We start from the raw sequence: 17,532 nt of genomic DNA, 5'->3' as shown, positions 1-17,532 counted from the left end.
TGTGAGCACCGGTATTTAAAGCAAGAAGAGGATGAGAAGTGAGAAGAGTCTCCAACTGATCACCACGAGAGTCACAGCGGGATCCTCCACACAGATGATGGTGAGCGTTATCACATAACAACAAGATGGGCGGTGGTAGAGAAGAGATCAAGAATGCAATATTCGAGATACAGAATGCATTGGAAGGGGAGAGACATAGAGAGCAAACTGTATACCATCTGTGCAAATAAATATGGGTTGCAGTATAATGCAGCATCAGAAATATTGAAACCCTACAAAAAAAGCACTCAACTCATTGAAAAATCACCAGAAGCAGGAGCCGTCTACACTCAATATACCAAGAAGTAATCAGTGTGCTAAACGTGTAATCAAAGTTATGCAGGAACTGTATGTTGCCTGCAGAAACAAAAACAAACTGCAACTTCGGTTTATTCTATGCAATTAGTAATATATGTACAAACATGATAACAATGATTCTGTAAGCTGTTTTATTTGTTATTAATATTACATGCAATATGCATTCAAGTTACTTGTTTTCATTACTCTTTTTTTCTTATCATTTAGGGGCGACAATTTCTAAAAAGATATTGAAATGAAAATTCATTTCTTTGCTTTTAGGCAAAAGTTCATCTGATTAAGGTACAGGAATATTACGTTGTAAAAGAGTTATAACCCTAACCCTAATATAAATATATATATATATATATATATATATATATATATATATATATATATATATATATATATATATATATATATATATATATGCAAAACGACCACTGTGAAAGAGTAGTGAAATTCCAAGCGCTTTCGTGACTTCTCACATTATCAAGGAACTACAAAAACAATATATCAAAGGAAGGCATATAAAGGGTCAAGACTACACCTCACCATCACATCCCACAACAAAGCAACACCTCACACACGCATGACAACACCCGACTCTGTGAAACCCACCTAATACTCTACCCAGGAATTAAGATTTATTTCTTGTTTAATGATCATTAAATTCTTCCCAAATTTTATTAATTATAAATGAATCCAATTTATATAAACCAAAGGAAATATTCATATTATTTTCAAAACTGCTTTTTATGAAATAAGATTCAATTATATTCCTGTCGACCATGGACTTGCTTGATACAACTTTATCAACTTTTTGAAAATCAATTGGATGGTTAAAATCTCTCACATGAATAAATAGAGCATTGGAATCTTGTCCAGTTCTAATGCTATATTTATGTTGTTTTAATTTTAGTTCGAGACTTTTACCAGTTTGATCGTAATAAACTTTATTGCAAATTTTACAAGGAATCTTATAGACACCCGTCAGCCTTCTTAAGACTTTTAATATCAAAGTTATATTTAAAAGTCTTGATACAGTAAAACAACTTTTGATAAAGAATTCCCCCCAAAATGCTGACGGATGTATCAATTTCGTATGTAACTACTCATTCAGTCAGAATGAAGGTAATCGTAAGCGATATATAAGTTATAAGTCTGTCAAGTGTTATTTATATATTATAAGTAAAAGTACCATTTTAAAATACCTTATAGAATATTACGTAAATTACGTTATATTAAAAACAAATTTTAATGCAGTCTTTTCATCACTCCATCATATAAATCCTTATTACAATTTTTCATGAGTATATTCAATACTAAGGATCTCCTATACTCAGGCCAAATATATTACAAATTCTAAGGTCAATCGTTATAATTATCATTACAATACAACCAATTTCAATATTTACTTCTTTCTTAATATTATTCCTGATGCTAGACACACAGACCAAAGTACTTCTTTGATTAACATATAAACTTTATCATGAAAGAGTAGTCCAATGTTTGATGGAATCTATAATACAATTACAGATTAATTCCGAGTAGTAAAACACTAATACTAAAACTCTGATGTCAATCAGCGAGTCATCCTCCAGTTATTGCATGGAATCACACAATTCTAGGATTTTAAACTATATTAATATATCTGCCAATTGCACCGACAGACTATAAAGAGACATATTCAAGACAGTTTATGGAAAAAAATATTCCATGCCATTTTAAACAGTTTTCAACCATCAGCTAAACAGGATGAACCAACGATGAAAGTTTGAAATCAATCAGAATTTATCGCACAAAAACTACCTCCGGGCTGCATAACATTGACTACATGACACCAACACAAGCGAGTAGATCCATGAACCTTGACCAGGTTACAGCACACCAACCTTGACAGTTTTCAAGGTGTTCACCTAAGGCGTTCCAGAGTTATCAAAAAAAAAAAAAATTAGGAACAAAAGAATATGCAACTACGAACGTCCTAGTAATATATAAAAGGTTTTTCTAAAGTCTTAAGACTTTAAAACACAATAAAAAGATGAATTATATTCACTTATATTACATTTAAAATTCTCTACCATAAGAATAACGTAGTTCATTTTGTTTTCTTATAATAACTATTTTTCATAATTTCTTCAATAAAATTTGGAAATAAACAGAACCCAAAATAAAGGCAAACAAAATCCAAATTAAGATATACCAGCATTAGGATTTCAAGTCGATCAGAAGAGATTCCTCAATTATTAGACGAGGGATTATCACATTTTTGCTGGTAATCCAACACTAGTAAGTCTTTAACTTGTCAAATTAAGTAAATTGTCAAATTTGCTTTACACGAATTAAGCTAATTGTCCTGTATTTCACATGCATACACATCTGACATTTAACATGATTTTAGTGGATAAAATCACTATTTTTCTAATAAAACTCTCAAATGGGCACCTAAATGCTTCAGTTGCACTCAACGTTCTCGACGAATTAGGATGCAGCGGCCTCCATTAGTCAAGCAACAGAGAATTGTGATAGTAACTGGACCTATTCCAGGAAACTTAAAAGTGGTTACAGTATTAAAAATCTTCCCTGTGAGAATAGACTGAGGGCCCTGAATCTGCACTCTCTAGGAAGGCTTAGAATTGTGGAGGATGATTGAGGTGTATAAATGGAAAACAGGAATGAATAAAGGGGATGTAAATAGAATGCTAAAAATATCTAGCCTAGACAGGACTCGCAACAATGGCTTTAAGCTGGAAAAATTCAGATTCAGGAAGGATATAGGAAAGCACTGGTTTGGTAATAGAGTTGTGGATGAGTGGAACAAACTCCCGAGTACCATCATAGAGGCTAAGATGTGTAGTTTTAAAAATAGGTTAGATAAGTATATGAATTGGTGTTGATGGGTGTGAATTTGACATGACTAACTTGTGGTACTAGGTCAGATGCCGTGCTCCTTCCTTAAGTGAACCTGACCTAACCTGACCTGACCTGACTAGATTAAGGCATTGGCTTAAGCCGATAGGAGAATTGGCCCTGCCTCGCATGGGCCTGTAGGCCTGCTGTAGTGTACTTTCTTATGTATTATGTACTTTGCTCATGGGACACTTGCACCCACTAATAACTGCATGAATCCTTACTGGTACAGTAAACCAAACTAGAAACTTGAAAAGTTGAAATCTTTGGAAAAGATGGAGGAAGAAAAAGGAAAAAAAAATACTTCTCTTACCATCTTGAAAGTATTTCTTCAGGGATACCTAATTACTCCTTCCTTGGTTTTTAGATCAATATATGACTAAAAGTGTGTGAGATTATCCTTACGCACTTTTAGTCAAATATTGATCTAAAAAGCGCCAAAGGACTACCGCCAAATTATCTTCCACATACCTTAAATAAGTGACGTGTATTAGTTTGATGTTGAGGCGGTAACATACACTTCAAAGTTTTAGGTATGTTACCCAGTACTACACTTAGTGACCCCTTAGCGGCGCCGATTTTTTGTTTGTTATGCAGTAAACAAAAGAACAGACTGAAGCTGATAAAGGCTGTCATTAAATAGATGAAGTCGGAATTGGCTCAGCAAAATCGATGTTGCATATGTCGTGGTTGTGTACGAAGTTAATAGCTTAGTTCATGGGCACCTGAGTGAAGAAGGAAGAGAAATTCCAACTTCCAATATCTTCTTTTCATAACTAATTCAATCGAAACTGGAAATAAGATTGCCAGAATGCAGGAGATGAGATTAGCTAATTGTAGCCAGTAACAGTCACAGGCTCCTGGCAAGGACTTCTGCTATTTTCTTGCGAGATCTGCTGATGCCTGAGGCGACGTATCTGAGAGGTGGTCGGTTAATGGGTTATGAGTAGTCCATAAATGTGTACAGGTTGAGGGCTACTGCTTAGTCGTTGGTTAAATTTCTAACTTGTTGGTGTGGAAAAACAAAGCAGCTGAAGACGAAGTCACACGAGGGTGGGGCCCACTAGTGGGCATAGGTCATACACTTAAGGTAGACCAGAGATATAGCAATGGAGCTGCAACTGGTATCCTCTGTTTCAAGATTCTACAGTATCTCTCCGACACATAAACACCTTGGAAAATTATTACCGTGCCTGATGCATGAACAACATGGAATCTTGGTACAGAGACTATATTCTATAACTCTATTTCTAAATCTCTAGCAGACATTACGATCATGGCTTACTTCCACTAGGAGTTCCTACCAACATGTGAACACGTTTTCACTTGCTGCATTTTCACATTTCTTTTACATCTCAATTGCTGAACTTTAAACCGCTTTATGAGCCTTTCATACTCCCACTACTGGGCCCCATCCACATCTATGCATATCTTCAACTGTTGCATCTCACAATTTCTTCCACTGGCTGAAGTTTAAAAGTCTCAGTCTTCATGCCTCTGTAGTAGATTATCTTATGTAACCCTAATTTGTAGGCGAAACATTTCTCAAGAGAGACGCTTAGATGTTATATATTGTCTTAGTCATCAACTTTTAGCTGTGATTACCATCAAAACAATCATATATGGAACAAACTCATCCACATCCAAAGTTGCATCCCCACCGTATCCCTTGTGGGAGAAGCAAGGAGGTCTCCATTGGAGAAACTGGCAGAAGTTTTCCCACATGTCTACAAAAAAATAAGTATACCTGCAGAATTAAAAACAGTAATGCTTGTGTACAGAAGCACAACTCAGACACACACAATGGAGTGGTAAAAAGCCTACAATGTCTATGAAAATATCTTTGAAGCATTGTATATAGGCTACACTGCTTTTAGTGTCTTCGTTCCACATGTCAAAATGTCATCCTTTATCCTTGCTGAGCCCTGGCGAGTGCTTGTATAAAATGGAAAAACCAGTTTTGGTTACCAAACTGAACATTCGGACCGGGCCTGCCCGAAGCTTCAGGATTAATCAGCAGCGCTCCCTGCAAAAGGATAATGTATCAGTTATACTGTTTCTTAAAAAAAATGATATAAAATTTTTATTTTAATATAGCAGCACAATAACCATCACTTAAATACATTTTAGGAAATTGTAGCCTAAATGTACTTTATCTGCAATTCTCCTTGTTTCTTTATTCAGTACTCTGTAAAATCCTGCGTGCCAGAGCTAAACGTATGAAAGTTTTAAATGATAAAATGACTATAATTATTATATTAAAATTCAAACATGCTATATCGCCCTACAGGGTGACTGGGTTAATTAATGGGAGGTTAGTGAGGTTCGGGGTTCGTGAAAGTGTAATATATAAGTTGGTTTCCGTTAGAAAGTAATTGAGTAGCTGATGTCAAAAATAAATCTTGTAAGCTTTCTGATAGACTGGGACAGTTTATTAAGAAACGGTAAAGTGACAACGAGCTCTGGCAGTCCTCGCCAAGAAGTCCATTTCGCAGTTCTGTGAGTGTGGTTTCTCCTGTTTACAACAGGAATGAAAATTAAATGGTTAGGAACCTAATTTTGATTTGATGGAAAATAATGTGTTGTGATTCGAAGTTGTCGGAAAATTATTGAAACACTGATCGAGTAAGAGACATTATTTTGGATAAAAAGTGGTAGATCACTTGATGGTTACCTTGAAGGTCAATGTTTTCAGGTACCCAGTATAAACAGTCTTCCAGTGTTTTCTAGAAATGCGTTACAACCATTGTTGTGGGGAATCGATTTTTGGGATAGCCTGAAATACACATTGGTAGTCTGTAACGATAACGAATATAGATGTGACTGTAGTTGCATTTTTTGCTCTGCGGTAAAAATACTTGCCGACTTTGTCTTCAGATGTCTCTATCTGGAAAAACACTCAGTTTCTTGTAGTCAAGGACAAGTCAAACACAGATTATATTCAACCCAAGCTTCAAGATTTTAACTTGTCTAATGTACCTCAAATTTTATTAATTATAAATGAATCCAATTTGTATAATCCTAAAATCACTTGGATGGTTAAAATCTCTTACATGAATAAACAGAGAATTAGAATCTTGTCCACTTCTAATTCTATATATATGTCTTTTAATCTTAGTTCAAGACTTTTTCCAGTTTGACCATAATAAACTTTAGGATAAGGTGGGGTGAAAGGCCCATGCGAGGAAAAAGGCCTCCCCCCTGTTTCTCCCTTATTACTGACATACATATCTCAGTCAGTCAGAAGTTGTGTACACTACCAGCGCAGTCGAAGTCAACCGGAGAGGAAGTCAACACGTGTTTTTCTATTTTGCCTCCATTTCATGTAAGTACAGTGTTATGGTAGTGACAGTTTGTACATTGTTTGCGCTTTGCCAATATTAAACCTATAGTGTGTAAGAGGTCTTAAGACTGCCTGGCATCGCAATTTACTAGTAAATATTGTGTTGTCAAGAAGTAGTGTTTCGTTTACTTTAATATGGCGACTGGGGTGAAAAGCCCACATCAACGTGGGGTAAAAATCCTAGTGGAGGCTTTTTACCCCTTCTCGTTATTAGGTGTATATGATTTATAGCTTTGCTTGCTATTGTTTCCTTATCTAAAAAACAATAAAGCGTTTTTCTTGTTTGTTTCAGGTGAGAGATACCGCGTATTTATAAGAGAAAGATGAACCATGCTTCCTGTGGAGAAAGTGTTCTACAGTAAGCTCTTCAAGCTATTCAGGATGATACACCACTAAAAACTACATTTAGGAATTAAGGCATCACATGCAAAACTCTGAGACGGCATCGAGACGGGAACGTTAAGAACTCTGGTGCTGCCCTGCTTGGCCGTTTCAGACCACATTTTGATGAAAATTTAGAGGCCATGTTAGTGAGTCATACTCAAGCAATGAAAAAGGCTTTGTTTGGTCTCACAACTACTGGCGTACGGCGTCTTGCTTTTGAATTCGAAGAAAAGATGAAAATCCCCCACCGGACACTATTTCTCATGACACGAATGGTCACCCAAATGATATGCTAGGTATGAAAGATGGGCCTAGTAGCACTAACACTGATGGTGAATCACTTGATTATCTCTCCGTTTCCAACTCACAAGAGCCACAAGCTAGCACATCCAGAAATGGTGAAGCAAAGATTTTACTTGCAAAACTCTGCAGCCTTCCGAAACCAACTGAGAAAAAGAAAGCATCAGTTTGCTAGTCCACCATTTGCTAGCAGCAGACCCTCAGAAAAATGGGTGTAAGAAATGGTCACATGAAGACTGTACACCTGGATTTGATTGGTATGTATGCTATAACTGTGAATCTGAAGAAGACTGATTACGACATATAGAAAGTATTCTTTCTTAATAGCGGTGATAGAAGATATCATTTTTGTATTTGTCGAAGGAATGTAAACATATTGCTTTTGTTTACAAGATGTGTTTGAATAATTTTTAATGCACAGAGTAAAACGCTCACTCTCTTGGCCTTTTACCCCAGACACGGGGTAAAAATTCCCTTTAATGTCTTTATAATGTAGAAAATTGAAGTTACTTTAAATACACAGTAGAGAGATGTCACTCTCAGAGAGGAGAGTAAATTAGCTCTGCTTTCTACTAATTCCTCCAACAGATCAATATTCTAAACACTGTAGATACAGCAGGCATTTTACCTTAAGAGAAACTTCTTACCCCACCTTACCCTATCACATTTTTACTGGGAATCTTTAAGACACACCCATGAGTATTTTGGGGAGAATTTTTTTATCAAAAGCTTTTTACTGTCTCAAGATTTTTAAACACAACTTTGATATTAAAATTATTATGCAGAGAAGGTATGTCAAAATTTTTTCAAAATAAAGGGGAACCAACATATTTTTAGTTGAATCAGGTTGGTTCTCATTATTAAATTGCAATAAGTATTTCTAGCAATTTTAAAAGATTTATCAATTGTTTGAGAGCTTTGCGTATTTGAGCCCAGAGTTCATAGATGAAGAAATTCTTAAGATTTATGAAACAGAGAATGCTCTAAAATACACAAAACATTTAACTGAAAAATCTTTTAAAAATTCTAGAAATACTTTTTACAACTACAGAAGTTGCAGAGGTTGGTGTTCGAGTTTGGAAGGTTATGTAAAAGAAGGAAATTACAAGTGATCATAGGAAAAAGCAATGTGATGAGGATAAATTTAGGAAGTCAAAGATTGGGTATCAGAGCGGAGGGAGGGAGTATGGAGGAAGTGAATGTATTCAGGTATTTGGGAGTGGACTTGTCAGCAGATGTATGAAAGATGAGGTAAATCATAGAATTGACGAGGGGAAAAAGGTGAGTGGAGCACTGAGAAGTTTGTGGAGACCAAGAACCTTATCCGTGGAAGGAAAGAGGGGAATGTATGGCACCAATGTGTGGTACCAATGTGTGGTACCAATGTGTGGTACCAATGCTCTCATGTAGGTGAGAAGCATGGGTGGTGATTATTGAAACAAGAAGAAAGCTGGAGGCAGTGGAGACATGTCGTGTCTGAGGACAATGTATGGTGTGAATATAATGCATAGAATCCGTAACTGCGCTTCTCTCAGAATGAGAGAGGCGCAGATGTCACTCATGCTTAGATACACTGAGAAAATTTCCCCTCATTTTTCCTGTTGCTATCTCTGCAACATTGCGCGGCTACTGATGATACACTGAGAATTGTGAAAGTACTTAAGCTAAAGATTTCCACCCTCCTTGGCTTGTCTTGCATTGTTAAGATTGCCTCTCTGCCATTGTTTACACACACACACACACACACATATATATAAATATATATATATATATATATATATATATATATATATATATATATATATATATATATATATATGCTAAAGTAGGAGAAACTTTTAGAGAGGGTGTGGTAGGTAAGTTTGGGGTGCCAGGTGTAAGTGATAATGGAAGCCCTTTGATTGAACTTTGTATAGAAAGGGGTTTAGTTATAGGTAATACATATTTTAAGAAAAAGAGAATAAATAAGTATACAAGATATGATGTAGGGCGAAATGACAGCAGTTTGTTGGATTATGTATTGGTGGATAAAAGACTGTTGAGTAGACTTCAGGATGTACATGTTTATAGAGGGGCCACAGATATATCAGATCACTTTCTAGTTGTAGCTACACTGAGAGTAAAAGGTAGATGGGATACAAGGAGAATAGAAGCATCAGGGAAGAGAGAGGTGAAGGTTTATAAACTAAAAGAGGAGGCAGTTAGGGTAAGATATAAACAACTATTGGAGGATAGATGGGCTAATGAGAGCATAGGCAATGGGGTCGAAGAGGTATGGGGTAGGTTTAAAAATGTAGTGTTAGAGTGTTCAGCAGAAGTTTGTGGTTACAGGAAAGTGGGTGCAGGAGGGAAGAGGAGCGATTGGTGGAATGATGATGTAAAGAGAGTAGTAAGGGAGAAAAAGTTAGCATATGAGAAGTTTTTACAAAGTAGAAGTGATGCAAGGAGGGATGAGTATATGGAGAAAAAGAGAGGTTAAGAGAGTGGTGAAGCAATGTAAAAGGAGAGCAAATGAGAGTGGGTGAGATGTTATCAACAAATTTTGTTGAATATGAAAAAAAGTTTTGGAGTGAGATTAACAAGTTAAGGAAGCCTAGAGAACAAATGGATTTGTCAGTTAAAAATAGGAGAGGAGAGTTATTAAATGGAGAGTTAGAGGTATTGGGAAGATGGAGGGAATATTTTGAGGCATTGTTAAATGTTGATGAAGATAGGAAAGCTGTGATTTCGTGTATAGAGCAAGGAGGAATAAAATCTTGTAAGAGTGAGGAAGAGCCAGTTGTGAGTGTGGAGGGGAAGTTCGTGAGGCAGTAGATAAAATGAAAGGGGGTAAGGCAGCTGGGATTGATGGGATAAATATTGAAATGTTAAAAGCAGGTGGGGATATAGTTTTGGAGTGGTTGGTGCAATTATTTAATAAATGTATGGAAGAGGGTAAGGTACCTAGTTCCTTTGTATAAAGGCAAAGGGAGCAAAAGAGAGTGCAAAAATTATAGGGGGATAAATCTGTTGCGTATACCGGGTAAAGTGTATGATAGAGTTATTATTGAAAGATTTAAGAGTAAGACGGAGAATAGGATAGCAGACGAACAAGGAGGCTTTAGGAAAGGTAGGGGGTGTGCAGACGAAGTGTTTACAGTAGAGACATATAAGTGAACAGTATTTACATAAGGCTAAAGAGGTTTTTGTGGCATTTATGGATTTGGAAAAGGCGTATGACAGGGTGGATAGGGGGGCAATGTGGCAGATGTTGCAGGTGTATGGTGTAGGATGTAGGTTACTGAAAGCAGCGAAGAGTTTTTACGAGGATAGTGAGGCTCAGGTTAGAGCATGTAGGAAGGAGGGAGATTATTTCCCAGTAAAAGTAGGCCTTAGACAAGGATGTGTGATGTCACCGTGGTTGTTCAATATATTTACAGATGGGGTTGTAAGAGAAGTAAATGCGAGGGTCTTGGCAAGAGGCGTGGAGTTAAAAGATAAAGAATCACACACAAAGTGGGAGTTGTCACAATTGCTTTTTGCTGATGACACTGTGCTCTTGGGAGATTCCGAAGAGAAGTTGCAGAGGTTGGTGGATGAATTTGGTAGGGTATGTAAAAGAATAAAATTAAAAGTGAATACAGGAAAGAGTAAGGATATGAGGATAACAAAAAGATTAGGTGATGAAAGACTGGATATCAGATTTGAGGGAGAGAGTATGGAGGAGGTGAATGTATTCAGATATTTGGGAGTGGACGTGTCAGCGGATGGGTCCTGGAGTTTACCTGGAGAGAGTTTCGGGGGTCAATGCCCCCGCGGCCCGGTCTGTGACCAGGCCTCCTGGTGGATCAGCGCCTGATCAACCAGGCTGTTGCTGCTGGCTGCACGCAAACCAACGTACGAGCCACAGCCCGGCTGATCCGGAACTGACTTTAGGTGCTTGTCCAGTGCCAGCTTGAAGACTGCCAGGGGTCTGTTGGTAATCCCCCTTATGTGTGCTGGGAGGCAGTTGAACAGTCTCGGGCCCCTGACACTTATTGTATGGTCTCTTAACGTGCTAGTGACACCCCTGCTTTTCATTGGGGGGATGGTGCATCGTCTGCCAAGTCTTTTGCTTTCGTAGTGAGTGATTTTCGTGTGCAAGTTCGGTACTAGTCCCTCTAGGATTTTCCAGGTGTATATAATCATGTATCTCTCCCTCCTGCGTTCCAGGGAATACAGGTTTAGAAACCTCAAGCTCTCCCAGTAATTGAGGTGTTTTATCTCCGTTATGCGCGCCGTGAAAGTTCTCTGTACATTTTCTAGGTCGGCAATTTCACCTGCCTTGAAAGGTGCTGTTAGAGTGCAGCAATATTCCAGCCTAGATAGAACAAGTGACCTGAAGAGTGTCATCATGGGCTTGGCCTCCCTAGTTTTGAAGGTTCTCATTATCCATCCTGTCATTTTTCTAGCAGATGCGATTGATACAATGTTATGGTCCTTGAAGGTGAGATCCTCCGACATAATCACTCCCAGGTCTTTGACGTTGGTGTTTCGCTCTATTTTGTGGCCAGAATTTGTTTTGTACTCTGATGAAGATTTAATTTCCTCATGTTTACCATATCTGAGTAATTGAAATTTCTCATCGTTGAACTTCATATTGTTTTCTGCAGCCCACTGAAAGATTTGGTTGATGTCCGCCTGGAGCCTTGCAGTGTCTGCAATGGAAGACACTGTCATGCAGATTCGGGTGTCATCTGCAAAGGAAGACACGGTGCTGTGGCTGACATCCTTGTCTATGTCGGATATGAGGATGAGGAACAAGATGGGAGCTAGTACTGTGCCTTGTGGAACAGAGCTTTTCACCGTAGCTGCCTCGGACTTTACTCTGTTGACGACTACTCTCTGTGTTCTGTTAGTGAGGAAATTATAGATCCATCGACCGACTTTTCCTGTTATTCCTTTAGCGCGCATTTTGTGCGCTATTACGCCATGGTCACACTTGTCGAAGGCTTTTGCAAAGTCTGTATATATTACATCTGCATTCTTTTTGTCTTCTAGTGCATTTAGGACCTTGTCGTAGTGATCCAGTAGTTGAGACAGACAGGAGCGACCTGTTCTAAACCCATGTTGCCCTGGGTTGTGTAATTGATGGGTTTCTAGATGGGTGGTGATCTTGCTTCTTAGGACCCTTTCAAAGATTTTTATGATATGGGATGTTAGTGTTATTGGTCTGTAGTTCTTTGCTGTTGCTTTACTGCCCCCTTTGTGGAGTGGGGCTATGTCTGTTGTTTTTAGTAACTATGAAAGATGAGGTGAATCATAGAAATGATGAGGGGAAAAGGGTGAGCGGTGCACTTAGGAGTCTGTGGAGACAAAGAACTTTATCCTTGGAGGCAAAGAGGGGAAAGTATGAGAGTATAGTTTTACCAACGCTCTTATATGGGTGTGAAGCATGGGTGATGAATGTTGCAGTGAGGAGGAGGCTGGAGGCAATGGAGATGTCATGTCTGAGGGCAATGTGTGGTGTGAATATAATGCAGAGAATTCGTAGTTTCGAAGATAGGAGGAGGTGCGGGATTGCCAAAACTGTTGTCCAGAGGGCTGAGGAAGGGTTGTTGAGGTGGTTCGGACATGTAGAGAGAATGGAGCGAAACAGAATTACTTCAAGAGTGTATCAATCTGTAGTGGAAGGAAGGCGGGGTAGGGGTCGGCCTAGGAAAGGTTGGAGGGTCGGGGTAAAGGAGGTTTTGTGTGCGAGGGGCTTAGATTTCCAGCAAGCATGCGTGAGCGTGTTTGATAGGAGTGAATGGAAACAAATAAACCATACCCCCGGCCGGGATTGAACCCGCGGTCATAGAGTCTCAAAACTCCAAAACTATTTGGAGACAAATAGTTTTTAATACTTGACGTGCTGTTGGAGTGTGAGAAAAGTAACATTTATGAAGGGATTCAGGGAAACCGGCAGGCCGGACTTGAGTCCTGGAGATGGGAAGTACAGTGCCTGCACTCTGAAGGAGGGGTGTTAATGTTGCAGTTTTATAAACTGTAGTGTAAAGCACCCTTCTAGCAAGACAGTGATGGAATGAATGATGTGAAAGTTTTTCTTTTTCAGGCCACCCTGCCTTGGTGGGAATCGGCCAGTGTGTTAAAAAATTAATAATATAATGTAATATATATAAATATATATATATATATATATATATATATATATATATATATATATATATATATATATATATATATAAACACTGATCTCTGGCTGAAGGAGACTCGAACCTATGAACCTTGGAACAAGGTATGCAGTGCTTTACCAATCTACCCACACTGGACGAATACCTTGGAGTCCAGCTTGCGCTAGACTTTGATCCAAGGCAGCCAGCTTTCAGGGAGAAGGCTTACAGCTTTTCCCCTGCATGTGTATATTTCGCATGGTCTTGCGAATTCCTTGCATTGTTCAAATCTCTAGTAAGGCTGATGCATGCAGGGGATGAGATGAAAAGCTGTGAGCCTTCTCCCTGAAAGCTGGCTGCCTTGGATCAAAGTCTAGCGCAAGCTGGACTCCAAGGTATTGGTCCAGTGTGGGTAGATTGGTAAAGCACTGCGTACCTTGTTCCAAGGTTAGTTGGTTCGAGTCTCCTTCAGCCAGAGATCAGTGTTTGTGTATATTTCGCCTGCTCTTGCGAATTCCTTGCAAATATATATATATATATATATATATATATATATATATATATATATATATATATATATATATATATATATATATATATGTCGTGCCGAATATTTAAAACTGGCCAATTAGCAAGAACTCATTTAAAATTAAGTCCTTTCTAAAATTTTCTATTATACGTTTAAAGATATATTTTTTCATTAATGTTAATGTAAAAATTGTTAATTTTGCACCAAAAGACTCTTAGAAAACTTACCTAACCTTATTATAACTAGAACAATTTATTTTAGCCTAACCCAACTAAATATATTTTAGATTTATTTACAGTAATTTAATATTAAACAAACACAGTGAAATATATTTTTTTCGTTAGTTTCAGAATAATTTTGGCGAAATTACTGCATACACAAATTTTCGCTTGTCCTATATGGCAAGATGAGCATTGCTATTTAAGCCAAGATCGCAAGTTCTGCCTATTCTGCACGACATATATATATATATATATATATATATATATATATATATATATATATATATATATATATATACATATATATAAATATATATATATATATATATATGTCGTGCCGAATATGTAAAACTGGTCAATTAGCAAGAACTCATTTAAAATTAAGTCTTTTCTAAAATTTTCTCTTATACGTTTAAAGATATATTTTTTTCATTAATGTTAATGTAATTTTTTTTAATTTTGCACCAAAAGAATCTTAGAAAACTTACCTAACCTTATTATAACAATAACAATTTATTTTAGCCTAACCCAACTATATATATTTTAGATTTGTTTACAGTAATTTAATACTAAACAAAGACAGTGAAATATATTTTTTTCGTTAGGTTCAGAATGATTTTGGCGAAATTATTGCATACACAAATTTTCACTTGTCCTATATGGCAAGATGAGCGTTGCTATTTAAGCCAAGATCGCAAGTTCTGCCTATTCGGCACGACATATATATATATATATATATATATATATATATATATATATATATATATATATATATATATATATATATATATATATAAATATATATATAATATATATATATATATATATATATATATATATATATATATAAGTAGTGGTGATTTCTGCAAAGCGGTCTCTTCTACAGAGCGGTCTCCTCCTCTCAGCGGTCTCCTCCTCTCAGCGGCCTCCCACGCTATGGTCTCCTCTGAGCGGACTCCTTTTCACACCTTTATGCTAATGACCTTGACCCCACCCCCGACCCCCCCACCAACGACCCCACCCACGACCCCCCCACCAACGACCCCACCCACGACCCCCACCCACGACCCCCACCCACGCACCCGCCCGCCGCGCCCGCCCTTGCGCCCGCCCGCGCCTTCTGCAGCATCGTCCGGATCGCCCCCGCTCCCCGAATTTTTTCCGATTTTTTTCGAATTTTTTTTTGAATTTCATTTTCTTGTGCTCTCCATCTCCTCGGATCAAATTTTTGAGGTTTCCCCTCCCACTTTCACCCCCATCCCAATGTTTTTTTTTTGAATTTCATTTTCTTATGATCTCCTCGGTTCAAGTTTTTTGGATTCCCCCCTCTGGGGGTAAGCATTCAAAATGGACTTCCACTTGCATCCCAAATTCCCTGCTCCATCTCCTCGGATCGAGTTTTTCTCGATATCAATAATACAAAGATTTCCCCCACCAGCCACTTCTACCCCAATTATTCCTGCTCTACTTCCTTGGATCAAGTTTTTCTCTATAGCACAAAGACTCCATCTCCTTGGATCAAGCTTTTTGGATTCCCCCCTCTGGGGGTAAGCATTCTAATGAACTCCTCCTATGGGGCATGATACTTTCTCTTACTACAGGTCTAAACAAGTGTGACGTCACCCCACCTGTGTTTACTCGGCGGTCAGTGACGTCACGTGATGACCTAACACATACAAGCTGAATCTTGTCGACTTCTCCCTATGTCAGTGACGTCACGTGATGACCCCACACACACAGGCTGAATCTTGTCGAGCAGACATTAACTTAAAATGCGGGATAACACTATTTATTATACAACCAATGCATTTCATATACATCCAACAAAAAAAAAATACATTGAAAAAAGGTACAATTTATTGACTAAAATCAACATATTTTTCTCTTGAAGAAATTCTATGCATTTTTTGTTCTGGATCTTCTTCGTCGTCACCATCTCAGTGTTACACATTTCATATACAACACAGGGAAAATATTTTCGCTCTTAACCCAGGATAACCCAAATAGTTCCACATTTTTTCGTTAATATCCACAACAATCCACAATTTCTTTACAAAAGATTCACTCTCCTCAAGTCTAGACATTTTTCTCGTTTTAACTATTTCATCTCAGGTCACTCCCCACGAAGTAACTTTCTCTCTCTCCTTCTCTCCACCCTCCCAAACCCTCACACTCCCACCAACACCTCACAATTTTCACTCATAACCCACAATTTTTCTCGTTTTAACTATTTCATCAGATAAAGTCACCACAACACTTACAACTTATAACCACTTTTCGATTAATTCACTAGTCACAATTTTACATATTACGAAGTTAATACGCACACACACACACACACCTCACTTTACTTTGAACACCTTCAAAACACTATCATAAATCATTTGAATACTCATAAAAAATACCTTTGAACATTTCCAAACAACACTGAAACACTTCCAAAATATCATTTTAACTACTCCCAAATACACCACTGAATACTACTAAAACACTTTTTTCTCGTTTTAATTAATTTCATCAGAAAAAGTCACAACAACATCCCACAACTTATAACAACTTTTCAGCAACTCTAGTTCGTCAACAACACCCACAACCCACAACACTACAACCCACAACACCCACAACCCACATCACCCACAACAACCCACTTATAACATCTTTTCGGTATCTCTAGTTCGACAACACCCACAACCCACAACACCCACATCCCACAACACCCACAACCCACATCACCCACACCCCACAACACCCACAACAACAACCCACTTATAACATCTTTTCGGTATCTCTAGTTCGACAACAACACCCACAACCCACAACACCCACATCCCACAACACCCACATCCCACAACACCCACACCCCACAATTTTTTCTCGTTTTAACTAATTTCATCAGAAAAAGTCACATCAACAACCCACAACTTATAACCACTTTTTCGGCATCACTAGTTCGACAACAATACCCACAACCCACAACACCCACAACCCACAATTTTTTCTCGTTTTAACTAATTTCATCAGAAAAAGTCACAACAACAACACACTTATAACGTCTTTTCGGTATCTCTAGTTCGACAACAACACCCACAACCCACAACACCCACAACACCCACAACCCACAATTTTTTCTCGTTTTAACTAATTTCATCAGAGAAAGTCACAACAACAACCCACAACTTATAACCACTTTTTCGATATCTCTAGTTCGACAACAGTACCCACAACCCTCATCACTTACCAATTTATTCACAATTTATTCGATACAAATTTTTCCCCTTCTTTTTATTGAATCTTAAAATGTAATACACATTCCTCCCTACATTACTAAAATTCTAATAAAATCCTCTCCATACCCATCTCCTTGTATCCACATAA

The 17,532-nt window shown here is 37.8% G+C and overlaps 1 protein-coding gene across 1 annotated transcript in view; it reads right to left on the bottom strand.

The window, feature by feature from the left end:
- Positions 1-2,051: 2,051 nt before the first annotated feature.
- The window catches only part of LOC128690808 (uncharacterized), a 94,441-nt gene continuing 78,960 nt past the window's right edge, over positions 2,052-17,532 (bottom strand). Inside the window, exon 4 of the mRNA XM_053779532.2 lies at positions 2,052-5,275. Coding sequence (XP_053635507.2) covers positions 5,159-5,275 — 117 coding nt within the window. The 3' untranslated portion in view covers positions 2,052-5,158. The remainder of the gene's footprint in view (positions 5,276-17,532) is intronic.

The sequence above is a fragment of the Cherax quadricarinatus genome, chromosome 24 (assembly GCF_038502225.1).
Source record: "Cherax quadricarinatus isolate ZL_2023a chromosome 24, ASM3850222v1, whole genome shotgun sequence".
In the NCBI taxonomy this organism is placed as follows: Eukaryota; Metazoa; Arthropoda; class Malacostraca; order Decapoda; family Parastacidae; genus Cherax; species Cherax quadricarinatus.
Note: the sequence above shows the minus strand (reverse complement) of the source record. Positions and strands in the feature narration are given on the sequence as shown.